This window comes from Lacerta agilis, chromosome 3 (assembly GCF_009819535.1).
Source record: "Lacerta agilis isolate rLacAgi1 chromosome 3, rLacAgi1.pri, whole genome shotgun sequence".
NCBI lineage: Eukaryota > Metazoa > Chordata > Lepidosauria > Squamata > Lacertidae > Lacerta > Lacerta agilis.
In genome coordinates, this window is record NC_046314.1 from 8,215,579 (window position 1) to 8,238,901 (window position 23,323).

General features: G+C 42.4%; 1 protein-coding gene across 1 annotated transcript; it reads left to right on the plus strand.

Moving 5' to 3' along the window:
• Positions 1–270: 270 nt before the first annotated feature.
• Positions 271–17,317, plus strand: MRPS31 (mitochondrial ribosomal protein S31). Its single transcript, XM_033142769.1, has 7 exons — positions 271–420; positions 1,629–1,922; positions 3,029–3,187; positions 12,519–12,653; positions 13,647–13,720; positions 15,221–15,364; positions 16,952–17,317. Exons 1-7 carry the CDS (start codon positions 332–334, stop codon positions 17,209–17,211), a joined length of 1,155 nt encoding a protein of 384 aa, XP_032998660.1. The 5' UTR covers positions 271–331; the 3' UTR covers positions 17,212–17,317.
• The last annotated feature ends 6,006 nt before the right edge of the window (positions 17,318–23,323 follow it).

The window sequence follows — 23,323 nt, forward strand, 5'->3', positions numbered from 1 at the left end:
CCCTGCGATCCCAGCTCCCTGAAGTCTTGCATCGTATAGATTCCTTGGAAGGCATACCAGCCAAAATGCCCACTTTTGCCCATTGTTCTTCGGGGAAACGAAAAACGAAAAAAACACGGCACAAAACTCCCCTCGGGCGGCGGAGTCAGCGGGGTGTTCATTTAAGCGACGGAACCAAACAGCTGCGCTCGTGCGTTCTGGCCGGACCGGATGAGAGCGTGGCGACGCTTTACGCCGGAAGTGCCGTAGGATGCGGACGGTTAACGGGAGAAGACCGGAAGTTTTGAGGGAGCGGGCTGCTCCGTCGGCCTCCTCTTTGCTCTGGGGAACAATGTGGCGGAGGAGCGTCCTCCTTCCCGGGACCTTCTGTGCTGGCCTTCGCCCGGGAGCCCGGCTGCAGAGGGCCGTGCCTTGGGGCAGGTACGGCTGTGGCGGGTGGGAAGGCGACTCTCCGTCTGGGGAAGCTGAGACTCGGCACTCCTTTCCCAAGGACAGCCAAATTTCTCCCTCAGGATATGAGCCCTGTTTAGGGAAGCTTTTAATATTGTATTTTAATCTTTTGCTGGAAGCCGCCCAGAGTGGCTGGGGAAACCCAGCCAGATGGGCGGGGTAATAATACTAATAATAATAATAATAAATTGTTGTTGTTTGTTGTACTAGGGCAGCGTTTCCCAAACTCGGCCCTCTATTTGCTTTTGGACTACAGTTCCCATCATCCCTGGTACTGCCAGATAGTGGTCGTGGGAGTTGTAATCCAGCAACAACTGGAGACCCAAGTTTGGGAAACGCTGTACAGTGCTAGTGGAAAAGGTCTTGCGCTGCCTTCCGCTACTAATGTGTTGGGTTGGTTGAATCTGGGCCTCAAGCACTGCAGTCTTGTACGTGGTGCTACCATGTCTTCATTTGCCATGGGAATTAGGTTGTACAATAGAATTTCTGAGTGGCCAATATTTTATTCGCTTTTTAATTATGCTGTTTTAAATATGCGTTCTGCTGTTGACCCGCTTTGTAATGATGTATTTTGAAATCTTCAAGATAAAATGTTTTAATTTCCTGTTAATTGTGTTGCTTTATATTTGACTTTTGGGACGTGGGTGGTGCTGTTGTCTAAACAACTGAGCCTAGGGCTTGCCGGTCGGCAGTTCAAACCCCCCCCCCACGGGGTGAGCTCCCCATGCTCGGTCCCAGCTCCTGCCAACCTAGCAGTTCGAAAGAACGTCAAAGTCAAAGTGCAAGTAGATAAATAGGTACCGCTCCGGCAGGAAGGTAAACAGCATTTCCGTGCACTGCTCTGGTTCACCAGAAGCGGCTTAGTCATGCTAGCCACATGACCCAGAAGCTGTACGTCGGCTCCCTCAACCAATAAAGCGAGATGAGCGCCGCAACCCCAGTGTCGTCTGCGACTGGACCTAATGGTCCGGGGTCCCTTTACCTTTACCTTTATATTTGACTTTCTTCAGTAATGTTTTTATTCCATGTTGTTTTATTCAATATTTTAATTTAGTTCTTATATCTTATAAAAGCTTTTAGTTTTTATTTTTTATATTTTAATTTTCAGATTAAAAATATAAAGTGGTATAGAAATGAGTAATAATAATAATAATCCCCACTTTCCATATCATTTTTAGTAAGACACACAAGTACTTAGGCACCAGCCCTGTTTTGTGTACCAAAGAAGATGACCCTACTCCAGTCAATATCAAAGATACAGAGACTTCACCAAACCAGGAGGAGAAACTGCAAGCAACCACAAAGAAGAACTTGCTAAATATCATTAGTGAAATGAAAGTAGAAATCAGTACAAAGAAGAAGTTCCAGATGTTGAAAGCCCAGAAGGTTAAGGTTCAAACAACAAACTTGCCAGAAAATATGGAGAGTACAAGTAGCATGTTCCAGAAAGCTACAGAAGACAAAGCTAAGAGGTAAATCTCTGGATGCATGTCTCATTCTCTTTGTCCATAAGTATCATGGAGTTTGGAAAGTACATTCATTGGGAGGTATAGCTAAGAATGTTATCAATTCCCAGAGAAAAATATTGAATGCTTGATAAAAGGGCAACAATAGACATGAGTTCTGTCCCTTTCAGACAGCGTGAACCATTTTTGTAAAAGGCTGAGACGAGGGACCTCCATTTGTGCCCCCATTTTTGGTTATTCTGTAGAAAGTTGCTTCTTTGTTGGTCCTAGATAATACCTTATGAACTATCCCCCTAGATATTGGCAATGCTGGTGTGTGAAAAAGCTAAGAGAGTGGGCATCTCCCACATTACCTCAGCAGTGCAGAAAGGAGCTATCCCGGTTAAGCTCTTCTGTTGTTGGATTCTCAACATTCATCAACCCCAGTCAGCATAACTAATAGTCAGGGATGCTGGGTGTTGCAGTCCAGCAATATCTGGAAGGTTGCAGGTTCCCTACTCCTGGTCTAGGGGGATCATGTTGATATTTTAGCAGGTAGTTACAAATTTGAGTCCACAAAACATGCTTTCTTCTACTTTATAAGTCATATAACGATAGACAGTATTAGAAAACATGTAGTAATTACACAGTACCTTGTCTAGCTGTGTCTACTTTCATATGAATACAATGTGGGAAACTGAGCAAAGAAAAAAATAGCCCCTGTTCTTTTAATCTGTTTCGGCCCAGTATACCTGAAGGAGCGTCTCCACCCCCATCGTTCTGCCCAGACACTTGAGGTCCAGTTCCGAGGGCCTTCTGGTGGTTCCCTCACTGTGAGATGTGAGGTTACAGGGAACCAGACAGAGGCCTTCTCTGTTGTGGCGCCCGCCCTGTGGAATGCCCTCCCATCAGATGTCAAGGAAATAAATAACTATCTGACTTTTAGAAGACATCTGAAGGCAACCCTGTTTAGGGAAGTTTTTAATATTTGATGTTTTATTCTGTTTTTAATCTGTTGGGAGCTGTCCAGAGTAGCTGGGGAAACCCAGCTGAATGGGTGGGGTATTAATAATAATAATAATAATAATAATAATAATAATAATTGTTGTTGTTGTTGTTGTTTGTTATTCCAGCAGTGAGACACTCAATCCAGAGCTGGTGGCAGCAGCCTCTGCTGTTGCATCGTCCCTCCCTTTTGACAGGAAAAGGACAGTTTCAGAATTGGTTCAACTACTGAAAAAGCAGAAGGAAGTCACTGATGCACGTAAAAGCGGAGAAGTAACTGACATAAGGTTTGCAAACTACATGCTGTTCCCAATAGTATATTGTGATATTTGTCACACTGTTGGTCAAAAAAACAAAGTGAAGGAGGTTGCTGATACTTGCTTTGTTTTGCTTTAAAATGTGCACCCTGCTTTTGGAGATGAAGGACTAGAAGTGGCTTTATACATAGACATTTTTGGATTTATTATGATGCTTTGAATGTAAAGGACCCCTGAATGGTTAAGTCCAGTCAAACTTGACTATGGGCTGTGGCGCTCATCTCCGCTTTCAGGCCGAGGGATTCGGCGTTTGTCCACTGACAGCTTTTCCGGGTCATGTGGCCAGCATGATTAAATTGCTTCTGGCACAACAAGATACCATGATGAGTGCCAGAGTGCACAGAAATGCTGTTTTACCTTCCTGCCGCAGCGGTTCCTATTTATTTACTTGTGCTGGCATGCTTTTGAACTGCTTACCTTACAAATCGGCAAGCCCAAGAGGCTTGGTGGTTTAGACTACAGCACCACCTGTGTCCCTAATGCTTTGAATACATTTGCTTTGCATCTTATTTTTTGTTTTACCTATTCAAGGGAAGTAACATTTAAACACAAATTTACGGAGTAGCTTTGTCAGTATTTCAAAACCATGGCTGCTTCCTGTCTTAAGAGAAACTGTTGCAAGCATGGTCTTTGTGAACTGCCATATCACAATCATGATTCACAGCCATTAGCTATAAGCAACTACTACAAGATCTCTTTCCTCCTGACTCCAGGTTATCTCTATACTTGTGCAGTGAAATTTCATTCCATTTCTATTTTTCCAGTTTGAGATAATCCCTTTAATAGTGCCTAATCTCCAGTCCAGATACTATATATTAGCAGTAAGAACAACAGTGCCTTGTGGCACCTGAAAGGCTAACATAATTTTTAAGCTATGCCTTTGGAAGATATAATAGCAGTGTTTCCTAACTCAATGACATCCCCATATTTTATTAGAATTCTCTTATTTCCCTCCTAACTGTCAGTAATAAGAATGATGCATAAAAAAGGTTTTGTTACTGGGCACTACTGGTTGCTCTTCTCCAAGTAAAATATTTGCCTGATAGCAAAATCTTTTGGCACTTCTCCATTATAGTTCCCTTTCAAATAAAACAGTGGCTGTGTTAATACCCACCAATCCTGTTTTAAGTACCAAGTAGGTTAGGTCTATTGCACAGCCCTCTTTCATAAGCGCCAGTTACCTATTCAAATATAAATAAGGGGGTCACTGCTGTACCTTCTTAATTATGGGCACATTCAGAACTTCCTTTTGTGCTACACTTCCCAGGCACAGGTCCGCACTAAAAAGCCCTGTGTCCGAGCGATTTGGCTTGGTTTTTGTCCCTGCTGTGCACTTTCCGTAGGAAAACCCATGTTTTACTGCTGAATCAGAGCAAACAGCAATAGGGTTTGCCATTTGCTCAGTTTCAGCGGTAAAATGCAGGTTTTCCCAGGGAAAGTGCTGGGACCAAAAAAAGAAAAAAAAAAAACCATTTGGAAAGGGAGCAATCATAGCCAAGCTGTTCTCCATTTGTAGTAGCATGTATTACCAGTGGGTGTCACTGCTCTACAGAGTCTTCATCCATCAGTTTGTTTTGCAGAACAGGAAGTGCTGAATGTTTGCTAAATGGAAATAACAACAGTGCAGAATTTTGAGGAGGAATGAGGTTTCTCTCAGTGGAAATGATGGCATCATTTTACAAAAACATCAAAGGGTTGAGCTTCATTACAAACAAAATCTAGAATTTAGGAGACACCCTGAGTGTCCCAGCCTTCAGATTAAAGGTGATAGTTATTATTCCAAGAAATTCATGATCTTTACGATCCAGTTTGATAGATTTAAAGATCTGATGAATACCACCCCGCAAGCACGAAATCTGGGCCTTGTCCAGAGGTTTAGTGTGTGCACAGAAAGTGAGGCATGTTGTAAGGCAGTAACATTTTGCTTGGAGGAAAGAAGAGTTTCTTTCAAAGGAGTTTGCTCTTCTTGTTACTATGGCTGCCAAGAAAGATGCACGGATAGCCACATGATGAAGGAAGCAAACTGTACCATCCTTGCCAGGTCAACTTAACTATGATTTTCTTTCCTGATTTGGTCATCACACTGACCACAAGTGATGGCAACAACAAGAGTAGCGTCTAGCACTCTTGTTTTTTTCCACAGTCAAAATCTAGTGCCTAAAATGATTGAATTTCATTTCATTGTTGAGTAAGGAAAGCATTCAGACATCGTGCTGTGCTATCCTGGCTTTTGCTGCCACCTAGATATCCAAATCTGATACTTCTGGAGAAGTATTCTTTCTAAACATTTCCCAATAACACCTTTGTTTTAAGTCATATATATTCAAATCAGAAAGTAGATGTTTAGAATGATGTACAGGTGGTTTGCAATCTGCTTACTCTCAGAGATAAAATAATTATTGTGCCTCAACCCATTCTCTTTGCCCAAGTATTTATTTAAATCCTGTATACTTGTCATCTCCTGGCCAATGTTCTAGACAGCTCTTGATCATCATAAACCACCTTGGATCATTGTGATCTTGACACCTTTGCTACAGTCTCACTTGCAGTTGTCTGAACTATGTGTTAAGAGGCAACTTCTCCTTGTCTGTTGAAGATTTGGCCCTTACATTAGTAGGCCTCATTGCCCTTCTCCCTCCCACACTCCCTATGGAGGGGAAGGGAGGGTCTCCCCTTTACCCTCAAAATACCCACTGAAGAGATGCAGTGTGTGGTTTAGCAATCACACGCCAAAGGAAACCCTGCCTCCAAACACACTTCTCTCTACCTTGTGACCACCTTGGCCTACAAATGGTGACCGCTGAGGAGGCATTTTTCAGTCCTTGTCTGCTTATTTTTGTCAGCCATCACAATTAAATCTCCCCTTCATTCTTGATCCTGCCTTGCATTTGTGTGCTGCTGTCTGCTGCCAGAGAAGACATGTGCCCCCATGCTTCAAGGTGTTCTGAGGGAGCAGTAGGGTGTTTTACACAGACACCCGTATTTTTGTGCAAGAATTAAGGAAGTGCAGAGCCTCCTATTCCCACCCACCCCTTGATCACTCCTCTAGCACATCCATACACAGAAACCCATTTTACCATTGTGAGATGAAGAAGTAAATGGCTTGAACAGGCGCAACAGAATATTGCACTGAAACTCACAGATCATGCCGCAGAGCTCATAGCAAGGTTTTGATATGGTGGTGATAGTGGCAAATGTGGTTCACTTCTCTGCTGCCATTGCAGTCATCTAGCTGTTGTTGACTGGAAACAACTGGGTGATGAGGGGCCTGCGAACTACCTGAACTGCTTCACCTGGAGGGGAAGAAATTTACAGGTCTTACCAGCCAGCCAGGTAGAGCCTAAGCCTGAGGCACTGCCTGCTTGTCACTCCTGCAGTTTTACTTTTATGACCCTTGAGAATGTGTTGACTAGTGCTTAGGACTAGCTATGCCATCACATATAGCCTAGATCCCTTCCTTCACGAGTAGGAAGTTTTGCCTGATGTAAAGCTCTAATTCTTCTCAGAAGTTGGGAAGGATGTGTATAGTCAAACTGTGTTGATGTAGCTGCACTGGTGAGAGAGTCAGTTTATTGTTGTTTTTTTTTTTTTAAACAGAGTTTATTAGCGTTTTCATAATATAACACAAACCCAAACCCACACCTACAAATACAAAAACAAATACAAATACACATAATGCCAGGATTCTTCTTCTTGTTTGTATTTGTTCAGTCGTTCAGTCGTGTCCGACTCTTCGTGACCCCATGGACCAGAGCACGCCAGGCACGCCTATCTTTCACTGCCTCCCGCAGTTTGGCCAAACTCATGTTAGTAGCTTCGAGAACACTGTCCAACCATCTCATCCTCTGTCGTCCCCTTCTCCTTGTGCCCTCCATCTTTCCCAACATCAGGGTCTTTTCTAGGGAGTCTTCTCTTCTCATGAGGTGGCCAAAGTACTGGAGCCTCAACTTCAGGATCTGTCCTTCTAGTGAGCACTCAGGGCTGATTTCTTTGAGAATGGATAGGTTTGATCTTCTTGCAGTCCATGGGACTCTCAAGAGTCTCCTCCAGCACCATAATTCAAAAGCATCAATTCTTCGGCGATCAGCCTTCTTTATGGTCCAGCTCTCACTTCCATACATTACTACTGGGAAAACCATAGCTTTAACTATACGGACCTTTGTCGGCAAGGTGATGTCTTTGCTTTTTAAGATGTTGTCTAGGTTTGTCATTGCTTTTCTCCCAAGAAGCAGGCGTCTTCTAATTTCGTGACTGCTGTCACCATCTGCAGTGATCATGGAACCCAAGAAAGTGAAATCTCTCACTGCCTCCATTTCTTCCCCTTCTATTTGCCAGGAGGTGATGGGACCAGTGGCCATGATCTTAGTTTTTTTGATGTTGAGCTTCAGACCATATTTAGCGCTCTCCTCTTTCACCCTCATTAAAAGGTTCTTTAATTCCTCCTCACTTTCTGCCATCAGGGTAGTATCATCAGCATATCTGAGGTTGTTGATATTTTTTCCGGCAATCTTAATTCCGGTTTGGGATTCATCCTGTCCAGCCTTTCGCATGATGAATTCTGCATATAAGTTAAATAAGCAGGGAGACAATATACAGCCTTGTCGTACTCCTTTCCCAATTTTGAACCAATCAGTTGTTCCATATCCAGTTCTAACTGTAGCTTCTTGTCCCACATAGAGATTTCTCAGGAGACAAATGAGGTGATCCGGCACTCCCATTTCTTTAAGAACTTGCCATAGTTTGCTGTGGTCGACACAGTCAAATGCTTTTGCGTAGTCAATGAAGCAGAAGTAGATGTTTTTCTGGAACTCTCTAGCTTTCTCCATAATCCAGCGCATGTTTGCAATTTGGTCTCTGGTTCCTCTGCCCCTTCGAAATCCAGCTTGCACTTCTGGGAGTTCTCGGTCCACATACTGCTTAAGCCTGCCTTGTAGAATTTTAAGCATAACCTTGCTAGCGTGTGAAATGAGTGCAATTGTGCGGTGGTTGGAGCATTCTTTGGCACTGCCCTTCTTTGGGATTGGGATGTAGACTGATCTTCTCCAATCCTCTGGCCACTGCTGAGTTTTCCAAATTTGCTGGCATATTGAGTGTAGCACCTTAACAGCATCATCTTTTAAAATTTTAAATAGTTCAGCTGGAATATCATCACTTCCACTGGCCTTGTTGTTAGCGAGGCTTTCTAAGGCCCATTTGACTTCACTCTCCAGGATGTCTGGCTCAAGGTCAGCAACCACATTACCTGGGGTGTATGAGACCTCCATATCTTTCTGGTATAATTCCTCTGTGTATTCTTGCCACCTCTTCTTGATGTCTTCTGCTTCTGTTAGGTCCTTTCCACTTTTGTCCTTGATTGTGGTAATCTTTGTACGAAATCTTCCTTTCATATCTCCAATTTTCTTGAACAAATCTCTGGTTTTTCCCATTCTGTTATTTTCCTCTATTTCTTTGCATTGCTCGTTTAGAAAGGCCCTCTTGTCTCTCCTTGCTATTCTTTGGAAATCTGCATTCAATTTCCTGTATCTTTCACGATCTCCCTCGCATTTTGCTTGCCTTCTCTCCCCGCTATTTGTAAGGCCTCATTGGACAGCCACTTTGCTTTCTTGCATTTCTTTTTCATTGGGATGGTTTTCGTTGCTGTCTCCTGTATAATGTTCGAGCCTCCATCCACAGTTCTCAGGCACTCTATCCACCAAATCTAAATCCTTAAACCTGTTCTTCACTTCAACTGTGTATTCATAAGGAATTTGATTTAGATTGTATCTTACTGGCCCCAGTGGTTTTTCCTACTTTCTTCAGTTTAAGCTGGAATTTTGCTATAAGAAGCTGATGATCTGAGCCACAGTCAGCTCCAGGTCTTGTTTTTGCTGAGTGTATAGAGCTTCTCCATCTTTGGCTGCAGAGAATATAATCCATCTGATTTCGATGTTGCCCATCTGGTGATGTCCATGTGTAGAGTCGTCTCTTGTGTTGTTGGAAAAGAGTGTTTGTGATGACCAGCTTGTTCTCTTGACAGAACTCTATTAGCCTTTGCCCTGCTTCATTTGAACTCCAAGGCCAAACTTGCCAGTTGTTCCTTTTATCTCTTGACTCCCTACTTTAGCATTCCAATCCCCTATAATGAGAAGAACATCCTTCTTTGGTGTCATTTCTATAAGGTGTTGTAAGTCTTCATAGAATTGATCAATTTCAGTTTCTTCAGCACTGGTAGTTGGTGCATAAACTTGGATTACTGTGATGTTAAAAGGTCTGCCTTGGATTCGTATCGAGATCATTCTATCATTTTTGAAATTGCATCCCAGTACAAAGCTTTTGCCACTCTTTTGTTGACTATGAGGGCCACTGCCATTTCTTTTACGGGATTCCTGCCCACAGTAGTAGATATGATAGTCATCCGAACTGAATTCGCCCATTCCTGTCCATTTTAGTTCACTGATGCCTAGGATGTCAATGTTTATTCTTGCCATCTCATTTTTTACCACATCCAGCTTTCCAAGGTTCATGGTTCTTACATTCCAGGTTCCTATGCAATACTTTTCTTTACAGCATTGGACTTTCCTTTCGCTTCCAGGCATATCAGCAACTGTGCGTCCTTTCGGCTTTGGCCCAGCCGCTTCATCAGCTCTGGATCTACTTGTACTTGTCCTCCGCTCTTCCCCAGTAGCATGTTGGACGCCTTCCGACCTGAGGGGCTCATCTTCCAGCGTCATATCTTTTATATGCCTGTTGTCTTTGTCCATGGAGTTTTCTTGGCAGGGATACTGGAGTGGCTTGCCAGTTCCTACTCCAGGTGGATCACGTTTGGTCCAAACTCTCCACTATGACCTGTCCATCTTGACCTGTCCATAGCTTCCTGAGTAAATTCAAGCCCCTTCGCCACGACAAGGCAGTGATCCATGAAGGGCTTGTTTGTATACCTTACATAAAATAAAATAAAAAATTCTAGTTCTGAATCTTGACTTTTGACTTCCCCCGCCTTTTCACCTTCGGTTTTAAATCGATATACTACTTTCTTAACATCTTTTCTCTATTAAAAAAAAAAAAACTTTAACTTTAATTAAAGATAACACAATTATCTTGATCTTTCTATTATAACAAAAATCTTAACCAAATATTCTTATAAAGACTAAACTTATTTCTTCTGTCCTTTATCATGCTGCTTTTAACTTAAAATTCAATATCTCCCTACTTGTTTAAAATAAACTTATAATTAACAGACTTCACTCTCCCGATTTCAGATACCATGACAGACCATTTGGAATATACATTTAATACTTCAACCCACTCCCCCTCTGTCCATTGTCTTTCTCTGTCTTTCACCAGAACCGGATCTCCAATTCTCTTCCTTCTAAATGTCCACAGATCCAGGCAGCATTCACAACAGACCTTGCATCAAGCTTCAGGGTGTCCATCACTTCTTTTTTGGGCTCCTCCGTTTCTTTGTACCATACTTCTTCTTCTTGTAGAAATCTTAATTCCATGTCCCTTGCCCCCGAGCTCCCACCTCGGGGTCTGGATATTATAAATTTTCCCGTTCCGGGGCTGCCACCCCCAGAAATCGGTTCCTTTTCCCGGAGTTGCCCAGCCATTTCAAACCATCCTTCAAGCACCCCTCCCAGCTCTTTGCCAAGGTTCGATTCCATAGTATAAAACTTTTGAAAAGCCTCCTCTGTGGAAGTTAAGTCCATTTTCTTTAAAATCCCACACAAGACTTGTAATTTCCGATCAAGCAGTTCCAGCTTCAAGACAGTGAGCATTTCCTCATCTTTTAAACCAGAGTTCAATACAAGTGCGAGCACAAAGTCCAGCATTTTGGAAGGGAGGGTGGGTATCAAATTTCAGCTCCTGTCTCTTCCTTCCTTTGTTTCAATTTTTTCCCACGACAGTCCAAATCGTCGCCATTTTTCCGAAGCCGGAGTGTAAAGACCAAAACTTCAAATGGAGATATTTTTTCCCCAATTAATCCCCAAAGGGAAATCTCAGCAGTCTCAGTTTTCAAATTCCAGATACTTTCTATCGATTATTGTAGCAGCAGTCACTTAAACTGGTTAGTTTCTTTCATCTCCCGAAGGGAAGAGAGGCGGGCTGCCTTTCCTCTTTCCCCCAGATCGTTCCAAGATTTAAAAAAAAAAAGTCAGTCAAATACTCACAGCCACTGGGTTCTTATCAGCTCGTTAGAGACAGGTAGAACTTAGACGCTCATCACAGGCTTTGTCGCCGCATTTACATCCCGGTTGGGGCATGTCCCCTATAGCCCGGCTCCGTCGTCCCTTCACCCCCACTCCCCCTTTACAGGGGGAGCGGGGGAAGGGTTCGGAGCCACAACGGGCACAGCCGGGGAGCCCAGGGTGCGGGACGCTCTTCCCTCACCCCAACCGGAGCCCCGCTTTGCGGTGGCGGGGCTCCTAACCCCCGGGATGGACTGGGCGCTTCGCAGCCGAAGCAGCCCACGACCACCCGCAATGGCGTCGCCGCCGGAAGTCGAGTCAGTTTTATTGTATATAGCCAAAGGCCTTTACAGTGGATGACAATGAATAAAAGGAAACGTTCATCTAAAATCATGCATAGCTGCACTGATTATCTGAAGTCCTGCTAGCGAGGGCTCTTGCTAGTGCAATAAGGTTTTCCCCCTCTCCTCCCCCCTCCCTATGCCACTCCTTGGTTCTGGGGTTTAGGGAGAATCTCCAGAACAAGGCACAGTTGGAGGAAAGGGGGTATTGTTCTGTCTGGCAAGCTTAAATGTTTGTGATTGTCATAGCCCTATGCTGAATTCTTCCTAATACGCTCTTACTGACCTACAATGCCCTTCAAAGTCTGCAATCTGCATATCTAGGAAACGAATTCTTCCTATGAATGTTCTCTTCCATCTTCACCTTTTAGATCTGTTGTTAGAAAACAAAATATCATTGGGGGGGGGAGAGCAAGGCTTTCTCTATAGCAGTCCAAACGTTTTAGAAGTCATGCCCTTGTAACATCTATATGTCTCAGTTGACATAGGAAGATGTGGAAGAAATCCATGTTCTAGTTCTAGTAGGATTTTTAGGGAGTGGAGCACCCCATGGCATTGCTGCTGTGGGTAATTGGTTCAGGGGTGTCAATGGTAACCTTAAGCATTTTACTGCATACTGATTATATTGTAAATTGAGAATTATTTTGTTAAACTGGGAAACAGGTGGGAGATACGGGATGTGTGTGGGGGTTTTTAACGTGACTGAATATCACAGGAAGGTAGTTAATGTGAAAAGTGTATTGCTGGGCTGTTCTGAGCATGTTACTTAATAGACATCGATCTTAATTTCAGCAACATCGTTGCAAACATGAAGATTGGGAGAAAGGCACCGGCACGGGATGCTGCTAGCCCAACCAATCAGATTCGGTTTGATGATGATGGACGAGGTTATATGCCTGAAAGAACACTTGCTGGTAGAATGAGAAGGTACTTCTCCTAGTGTTCCTTGGCATATTCTACTTCCTGATAGAAAGCATCTTTGTTACACTCAAAAGGGGTTATTTGGTGATACTCAAATGCCAGTTGGCACATTCAGTGAAAGATGCTGAATAGGAGGACTGTGCTGTGTTTGAGATCAAATGATTTCCAGAGCATTTATTCTGAAAGACCTATCCTACAAACCCCCTTGGGTGTTAAGATCAGCAGAGAGGGGCCTTCTTGGGAGTTCCAATGCCCTAAGAAGTTTAGGTGTTGTTGACCAGGAGAAAGCATTCTCTGTGGCAGCTTCTCTGTTGTCGAATTCCCTCCCTACAGAAGTACACCTGCCACCTTCATTATATACCTTCCACCATATGATGTATACTTTGACACATGAGGCATGTGTTTTGGGGACCCACCCTATTCCTGTAACTAGTTTGCTTTAAATTTATTTAATGCTGAATTTTGGGTTGTGGTAAGTTACCCTGGGTCCTGGGCAGGTAATAAATTTAATAAATAATAACAAATTCCTATGTAGCTCTGGACTCACTACTTCTGAGAAGTGGAGCACTGTTTTGGCCTAAATACAATTTTATAAACAACTTTTGAAATGTTAGTAGTCTTGGTAAATAGCTTTACTTGCATTTGTTTGGAGAGTACAGAACAATGCAGACCATTGAATCCTGCCCTCAACCACTGGGAATCTTCTTAATCAACAAGCACTCTGGTTTTTTGAAGTTTCATCATTCATTGCCTGTGCACTTGCAAGTGCATCTTTGTAGTCATAAGGACTAGGAGATTGTTTTGTTCATTAAGAACAGGAACACAAAGTAGTATAAACAGGCTGTTCAGTAAGTGCATATTCTGGCATCACATTTAGAAACTCACCTGGGTTTGTGCGATACAGATTCACAGTGCTATCCCCATTGGAACCATAGGCAGAACACTATTACTGCTATTTTAATAGATCTCTCTCTCCCCCCCCCCCATTTTTTTACCTAGAAAAGGACTGTTTTCAGGGAAAAGACTTGATATTTTTACTCCTACTTCTGAAACAGAGGAAGCACTTGAAACAGGTTAGTTGAAAAACAGTAGGAACAAAACAGCAAACAAGATAATTTAATATAACAAAAGTCAACCTGTTGCAATACAGTGTTGTCCTAGAGGAGTGGCTTGTGTGCTATGTCTCCGTAGCTTAGAAAAGATGAATTTCTTAATGGAATCTGGTTCTCAAAGCTGCGTCACTGCAAAACAAATAATTTTGATACTGGAGAGAATTAATAATTATGTGTGAATCTTTGTGTGCAGCTCAACCTTTGTGGTGATTTCATTGGTATGTTTTGGGCAGCCAGCTTAAAGCTGCACATCTTATGTGGTACAAAAGCTGGGTTTGCAGTCAACACTGCACATTCCTGGCTGCAAAGGAAGAATTGGAAGCACCCTTAGAGCATGCTTCCAACTCTTTCCTTTGAAGTTGGGTCACCTGACATAATGATTGACAGGTGATTGTCGAATGGGCGGTCTCACCCTCTTATCAAACCCCAGTCCACAGGACATGCGGGAGCTCAGAATCTGGGCCACTAGTTAGCTGTTGTTCACCATCCTGGCTGTACATAATAGAAATAGAGCTCATTGAACTTAGTGGACTTTTTACTATTTACTAGATTGTGCCAAAGAAAGCTGCCAGTTTTCTTATATTAGTTGCACACAGTTAACACAATATGTATAAAATTTGTCTAGAAGTGCGAAATACTAGTTTTTCCTCCAATCTGAATTGGGGAGAAATATATGATTTATTATGAATCCAAATATTTGATCCTAAGTTGTTGTAAAGGTTTGTTTCTGGGGTTAGATGGGATTTTTTGGGGGGGAGGAGGGTCCTTGAGGGCCTCTCATCAACCTCCCTCAAGCTCTTTCACACTTTTGAATACATTCAGTTGCTTACATGTGGAATTCACAGTCCACAAAATCTGTATTACTAGAACTGCCCAATTGTATCCCAACTTTCTTAGATGAAAGAAGGATGGATTTCCTGATACCTTATTTTGTTTCCAAGTAATTAAGTCCTTTGACGTTTACGTTGAACTAGATACCGTGGACCTAATTCAGAGAAAATGGGGACCTTTCATTGGGACCGAAGCACATAGCAATGACAACTTTTTCTATATTGTGCTCCTGTTCCATATAATAGTAACAATGGTATCGAGCAAACAGCCATTCCCTCTCATGCCAAATTCTGAAAATATTGTGATTTCTGTTAATCCAACCAATCTTGAGGCTAGTAAAAGTACAGGCAACTCTGTGTGGAAAATGAGGAGAAAAAGCCATGTGCTGAAAAGGCAACTCCCTGTTTTTAATATTATGACCTGAGAATAAGTTTGTTTTCATAAATCTGCCACTGAATGGGCTTATATTGCAGCAGCACAAAGAAGCAGCTATTACAGACTTTTGAAACTGCGGCTCTTCTGGGTTTTGTTAAAGTTAGCAACCCTGATGGTTTTTTTGTCATCTCCAGCCAGCAGCAATTGCATGGCAAATGTTGGCTTGTTGCCTTATTTGTTTCCTTTTGTAAATAGTGACACCACCAACACTTTGGGATCTGGAGCTTGCTAAAGAAATTGAAGCTGTCTGTCAGCAAGGACCTCAGAATGGCTTTGAGGAGATGATACAGTGGACTAAGGAAGGAAAACTCTGGGAATTCCCAATCGACAACGAAGCTGGTATGTGCCTTGAAAAGTTAGTGGCTTGTCCGGTTTTGCTTTCTTTGGCATTTCCCTGACCTGGTGCCCTCAAGAAATTTTGAACTATAACTCTTCATATCAGCTTTAGCCAGCACAGGGCTTGGTGAGAGTTGTTGTTCAAAATATGTGGAGGGCACCAGGATGGGGAAGGCTGAACTATACTAATTTATCAAACATGTGAGGAATTGCTCTTGGAAGTTTCATACTAGGTTTTGTTTTGTTTTTATAATCTTTATGGAAAAATACGAAGTATAAAATGATGAGCGCACAAGGCAGAATAAGGCATGAAAAGAATAGAATAAAATAACACCCGTGTAAAAGAACAAAACAAAAACAGTATAAACATTATATGATGGTTATTGTAGTTAACCTAAACTTAACCCAATGCAGTGTTTATAAAAATGAATTCCAAATATCACAGAGCCTAGGGCTTGCTGATCAGAAGGTCGGCGGTTCGAATCCCCGCGACGGCGTGAGCTCCCGTTGCTCGGTCCCAGCTCCTGCCAACCTAGCAGTTCGAAAGCACATCAAAGTGCAAGTAGATAAATAGGTACCACTCTGGCGGGAAGGTAAACGGCGTTTCCGTGCACTGCTCTGGTTCGCCAGAAGCGGCTTAGTCATGCTGGCCACATGACCCAGAAGCTGTATGCCGGCTCCCTCGGCCAGTAACGCAAGATGAGCGCCGCAACCCCAGAGTCGGACATGACTGGACCTAATGGTCAGTGGTCCCTTTATCTTTACCTAGTCTACGTTTGTATGCAACTGGTTCATGTGTTGCAAGATTGTACATATCTTCTATCCATTTGTTGAAGGGAGCTCAAAACACAGTACTTCCAAATGAACACAGTTCACACATCAAGGGATGGCCTATCCAATAATAAATACAGTCACAAGCGGGGCCTTAATCTTATTATAGTTGTTAGATGGCACAGCATAGTAAATTTAAATTACCAGGAGCAATGCAGCAGAGCAGTGGTTTGCCTCAAAATACTTTAAAAGCCTTTCTTCCCCCTAACCAGTCAGTTGTTACACTGAATTTTAAAGCTGTTTTGCATTTTAAATGACTTAAACATCAAGCTGGCTTTTTTAAGTAAAGGAATATCAATTAATATTGATAACTTAAGCTTTTAAGCCATTTAGTGATGCATTTTCTAATTCTGGTGTTTTGCTAAATTGCTTTAATGAAACAAAATTCATAGGCATTTTATGACTTGGTCAGAGGATCTTTAATTCTTGGTGAAGCAAATTAGTTCTGTGACTGGAATAAATTACATGACTCAATAAAATGGATTGGAGTAGCTCCACTGAAATCAATGGAATTCATGTTGGGCATGACTCAGTCCCATTGATCAGTGAGTTTACTGTAAGTATGGCTAAGTCTGGATCCCATTTTATATGTATTTTGCAATTTCAACATTTTCTGGGACAAAATAATGGTAGCAAGGAAGGGGATGGTATATATGTAAGATAAATTCCACCAAACCTCTTCTGTGTTCATTCTCTGGCTAACAGCTTTAACTGTTAATTTTGCAGTGATCTGACAGTTATTATGGTTGACTTTGTTAGGACTTGAAGATGATGCGGAATTTTATGAGCATATATTTCTGGATAAATACTTGGAAGACTTCCCTAAGGAAGAATCAATTCGCCATTTCATGGAACTTGTAACCTGTGGACTTTCCAAAAATCCATACTTAAGCGTTCAAGAAAAGGTAGAACATATAGCATGGTTCCGGAATTACTTCAAGGAAAAGGAAGAGTTGCTTAAGGAAATTGAAGCACATCGGAAGGAAGTCTTGCTTCAAATGGAGAATCAGTCGAAGTGAAAACTTCTAAAAGAAAATGATGCATTTATGTAAATACATATTGGACAGTTACAGAAGCTAATGTGGAAAAGAGATGACCTGATAAAAAAATATTTTTAAAACTGTTGGTCATGGCTGTTATTTTAGGAGAAGATGGCGGTCAGCTTTTCATCAATACCAAAATTGGGCAACCACTTTGTAATTCTTTGTGCAGATTGTTCTCCATAATCTTTGATGCAGTTGACATGGAAGTGGATCACAGAAAAGGTCCAGCTTGTATTCAGATCATAAATCTGACTGATAAAACTTCTTCCAGTGAGATATGAATGGTATGTGTATCTTGAAGGCCATAAACAACTCTTTTCCTTTTGTTTCCAGAAAAACTCTAGTAAACCCACTTAGATTTAACTTACGCTTTAATACCCTCTTCCAAATTAACCATCCTTGCCAAAAACTGGTTCTGGTCAAAATTTGCTGCTCCAGGGTCTGATGAATATAAGAAATAGAGCTGTGTGATCTCACTCATCTGTATATCCATATAAAATAACTAGGGGCTACTGCCCATGCTGGCATTGCTTGCCAACTCTGCCAACCCCCCTAGACCAACTCACTTCCTCCCTTTACACCTAACAGAAATGCCCCATCCCCTCACAACTCCCAAGTCCCTATATGACTTCACAGTTCCTCTGTATCCATTCATCCCTGTTATATAAAACACAGTTGTTCAAATAGCCCAATTTAAAACCTCTTTTGCTCCCCTCCCACAACCTGACTTCATGCAATTCCAGGATTGAGATGTGGCCCTACAAATCCTCCAATGGGTCTGTGTGATGATAACCTTACATTTTTATGTGCCGTACTTTTTCCCTCCTAAAAAGGAAGGGGAAATGTCTCTGTGTCCTATGGAGCGAAGGCACTGACTGCAGCGGGATCCCTCGAGTGGAGGGATGCCTCTGCCGCCGGAGCCATGATGCCTCTGCCGCCGGAGCCACCGCCAGCGTGCTCTGCTTGCAAAAGCGGAGCGTGCTGGCGGCTGCGGCATGGGGGGGGGAGAAGAGCAGCCCGGGCTGATCTTCCTCCTCCCCCCCCCCACTCCGCTGCCAGCGCGCGCGCTACTGGGCTCCCCCCACCCCCTTCGCCGGCTTTTTTTTTTTGCGAAGGGAGGTGGCGGGGAGCAACCAGTAGCATCCCTCTGCTGTCAGCCACGTTCAGCAAGAAGTGGAGGGCGGCAGAGGGATGCTGCTGGTTCTTCCCCGCCAACCCCGATCGCAAAAACAAGCCTGCTTTGGCGATCGGGGTTGGGGAAGAACCAGCAGCACCCCTCCGCCGCCCTTCCCAGCCTTTTAGAACAGGAAAACCAGAAAAAAAAAAATTCTTGTTTTCCTCCTCTAAAAACGAGGTGCGTCCTATGGTTCGGTGCGCCCCATGGAGCGAAAAATACGGTATATAGGAAGATAATAGGATAGAATTGAATTGTGAAGGATATGATAGCAGCTTCTGCCCCTATTATTTCTTTAAAAAAACAAAACATCCAGATAGCGTCTGAATTAACTCAGCACCGCTTCCTTTAATTTGACCACATCTTGCTGCTGTTTGATGAATCAGTTTCTGAAGGTTCCCCTTTCATTGGGGAATAGAAAAAGGTTGAATCATGGTATTCTCTCCCACAAGATGTCAGCATTTATCTATTTTTCCTAGGCCCGATGTAGGCTTCCTCTCCTCAGACTTTAATGAAGAGTAACCTAGCGATAATCAAACAACAACCTGCAAGAGAAGTTATTACCGGTATTACAAAATGAGTCGGGGGGGGGGGGAACTGACAAAAAATCTAGCCTCGGCCATGTTCCTTGGTAGCTGCTTTTAACTCTTAAATTCTGAATGCAGCATTTTCTTCAAAGCAAGATGAAATGCATTGGGAGTGTATCCAAGCAGCCCAGAAAGCTGCCTAGTACAGTAAAACTTGGGAAGGGCTAGTATGGAAACTTTAAAAGGAGTGGGGATAGGCTGCATCAGGAAGAAGTATAGGGTATAAATTAAATAAATAAATGTAAATAGAAAGCCTGCCTTTATGCCTTCTTTCTTGGCCTGACCGGAGGGAACATTGGTGGGAACAAATTCAGCAGCAAACCAAACAGAAACCTGCTAGTGCAAATGTTTCATTTATAATTCCCACCACTAGAACTGCTCTGCAAATAACAGGCGTATGCTATCAGCGCTTGCTATCTTGCTGACTGTTGGTAGTTGGTAAGGATTGTTTTTGAGAATGCACAGCTGTGCTTCTGACAAGGGAATAGACTGCAGGAACTGACACTTATCAACTGTTGCCAAGTTGTTAATATTCAGATGACGGTTCTGCTGTTTGTTGGATAACATAGCTGCTCAGAAAGCTAAAATGAAGGGATCAGCGCCTTGGTGAGATAGACAGGGATAATCATGCCTTGAACACTTAAACACATGTCTAAAATGCATTGTCTGTGGCCAAGAACTGAATAAAGACAAAACAGCAGAGAGCCACAATTTGTCCTGTAAACCACAGGGTGAATGGCAGTTTTCTGTAGCGGCTGAGTATTTAACCCCCACCTCACAGCCTAACTAGACTACTTCTGAAACACCCTGGGGGAGCAGCTTACCATCACAGTGAACATTTATAGCGCAGACCACATTACATTATTGCATACTGTAACAGGGTCTGTTGTTGTACAACTTAGATTAGGAGTTCCAAAACTGGTCCACGAGATTCATTCATTTGTTCCGCATTGTGTCCGTGTTAAATACTGTTCTTGATTTTCGATATTGCACTGTATTTTATTATATTGCAATTTGAATTCTATGGGAGGCAAATGGTTACATATTTGCCTTCCATAGAATTCAAATTGCAGTACAGTAAAATACAATAAAAAGCACACACCACACAGCATATGACAATTGCTATAATCTGCAGAAAAATAATTAGGTGGGTCACCAAGACCATCAGCAATATTCAATATGCAGAGAGTGGGGAATTTTAGGAATCATTGTCTTAAATCTTAGTAGCTATAGTTTTTGCTTCCTGGAAACAACCTCAGTGATGAGTGTGTTGATTACCTTCCTCTTGCCAGGGATAATTGCTTCAGGTCAAGCAGCCAGTTTACTTTTGGAATGTTATCAAACTTCTTTTGAACCACCCAACCCTGTTTCATGCTGTGAATGAGCACAGATATTCTGCAAGTTCTGTTAGAAACACTCTTGTACGTACAGTACTAAGTAACGTCCCCAGATCTGAGAGGAAGAGAAGCTTAAGTTTAAAATAGGAGTTTGGGTGGGTGGGGGGACTTTTCAGGATTTGCTGCATGGCTGTGGATTTCAAAATCTTCCTTATAGCCTCCTTTAGACATAATGATTAAAGGTTTATTGACTCTAGAGTTCTTTTTACAGGATATGATTACTGTCTTGTGGAGGAGAGTGCCTTAATAGGGCCTTGGAGTGTAGAGATTCTGATTAGTATTGTCGCCTGAGAAATTACACTTTGTCTCTTGTGAGTATATTCTTTTTGCATTCCGTAAGATTATTTTTGTTGTTGTTCATTCGTTCAGTCGTATCCGACTCTTCGTGACCCCATAGACCAGAGCACGCCAGGCACCTCTATCCTTCACTGCCTCCCACAGTTTGGCCAAACTCATGCCAGTCACTTCGAGAACACTGTCCAACCATCTCATCCTCTGTCGTCCCCTTCTCCTTTTGCCCTCCATCTTTCCCAACATCATGGTCTTTTCCAGGGAGTCTTCTCTTCTCATGAGGTGGCCAAAGTATTGGAGCCTCAACTTCAGGATCTGTCCTTCCAGTGAGCACTCAGGGCTGATTTCTTTAAGGATGGATAAGTTTGATCTTTTTGCAGTCCATGGGACTCTCAAGAGTCTCCTCCAGCACCATTATTTCGCCCTGTTTAATTAATTTTTTTAGTAGGGATGCTCTCTGTGCATGTCAATAATATAATATACATGATTTAAAAAAAAAAAAAATAGGGTAAATTAGTGGATAAGTTAATTATAAGAAAGACTCTAGGGAAGGGTGTGGCTCATTTGAAGTGTATCTCCTTTGCATTAGATGCTTCCAGGTTCAGTACCACACATCTCCACATAGGGCTGGGATAGGCCCCTGTCTGAAACACGGAGAGCAGCTGCCAATCAGTGCACACAATACTGAGCTAGATGGACCAATGGGCTTACTCAGTACAAGGCAGCTTCCTGTGTCTGAATTAATTCACTTCTGCAAGAACGAGTTCATTTTCCACCACTGTTTCTAAGCGAACGAAGAATACTGTTGTGGTCAGAATGTTCCCTGTTAATTGAAACTTTAGCTTATAAATGTAGATATGAGCCCCATCGGTGTAGTGGCTAAAAGCTTAAAGCAGAATCATTAATGTTTCATTACTGCTAGTCTCCATCCCCATTGTTCAGCCCAAACACTGAGATCCAGCGCCGAGGGCCTTCTGGCAGTTCCCCCATTGAGAGAAGTGAGGTTACAGGGAACCAGGCAGAGGGCCTTCTCAGTGGTGGCGCCTGCCCTGTGGAATGCTCTCCCATCAGATGTCAAGGAAATAAACAACTATCTGACTTTTAGAAGACACCTGAAGGCAACACTGTTTTTAATGTTTGAAGTTTTATTCTGTTTTTAAGGTTCTGTTGAAAGCCGTCCAGAGTGGCTGGGGTAGAAATAATAAATAATTATTATTATTATTATTATTATTATTATTATTATTATTATTATTATTATTATTATAGACGGTGTAGAATGTTCTAATAATTCATAATAAAGACCACAGAGGCAGACCCTTGTAGGAAATGCAAATACAAATCCAAAGCAACAGAATATGTCATTGTTGGCTGCCCTGTCTTATCCAAGGCAGATTATATAAGAAGAGACTGTAGATCAGGCCATTCACCCATCTAGCCCAGCCAGTGGCTAATCAGGTGTCCACCGGAAGCCCCAAAGTATCACCAAAGTGCAACAGCGCTCTACTTCCATGTGGTTGCCAGAAGCTGGTTTTTAAGGACATGATGCCTTTAACTGTGGAAACAGAACATAGCGATGGCAGTTGGTACTTGTTGCAGCAGCCATATCCTCCATGAATTTGTCTGATCCTCTCTTAAAGTCAGACTCAATCAAGTCACAAAAATATTTCATCAGTCGAGTCTCTAGTACCAAAACCATTGGTAACTAATCCGTTGAAAACCAACCCTTGCTGAAAAAAATAGTCCTGGCCAAGTTCTTGAGTTCATACCTTCTAACATTTCTCCAATGAAAATAGGGACGTCCTATTTAATAATAATAATTATAATTATAATTATACCCCACACATCTGACTGGGTTTCTCCAGCCACTCTTGGCAGCTTCCAACATATATTAAAACATAATAAAACACTGAACATTAAAAAAAACAGGGCCGCCTTCAGATGTCTTCTAAAGGTTATATAGTTACTTATCTCATTGGCTCGGGGGGTCGCATAACTCCATGCCCTCCAATATTTCTCTGATGAAAATAGGGGTGTCCTATGGAAAAGTGGGACATTCTGGGATCAAATCAGAAACTGGGACAGCTTCTGTAAATCTGGGACTGTCCCTGGAAAATAGGGACACTTGGAGGGTCTGTACAGTATCACAAACCTATTATAACTGAAGAAACAACAGATTAAAGCAGGCAAAAATATTATTCTAATGCACAAGAACAAACACTAAACAAGTTACCTCTGTTGCAATATCCCTCATATGTTATAAGGAGGGGGGACGGAAACAGAATTAAGGAAATAAAGCAGGAAATTTCAGGACAAGGCAGTAGATTATTGTGACTGAGACCCACACTCAGTCATGCACAGGACCTTGATCAAAAATATACCTGCAGTTTTGAATAAAGAAGCACTTAGAGGACAAATAGGAGTGGAGGGTGCAACTGCTGCCAGGTTAGACATAAAAATGCTTTTTATTTTTTTCAAAATAAAACTAGCCTGTCTGAGCATGATTTTTTCAAAAGCACGAATAACCCAACACAAGTAAACCACAAACATTAAAATCCATGATTAAATTTTCTGATGAGCTATTTTATTGGAGGGGGCAGCTACACACCAAACAACATAATGGCACAGTTCAGACGTATCAT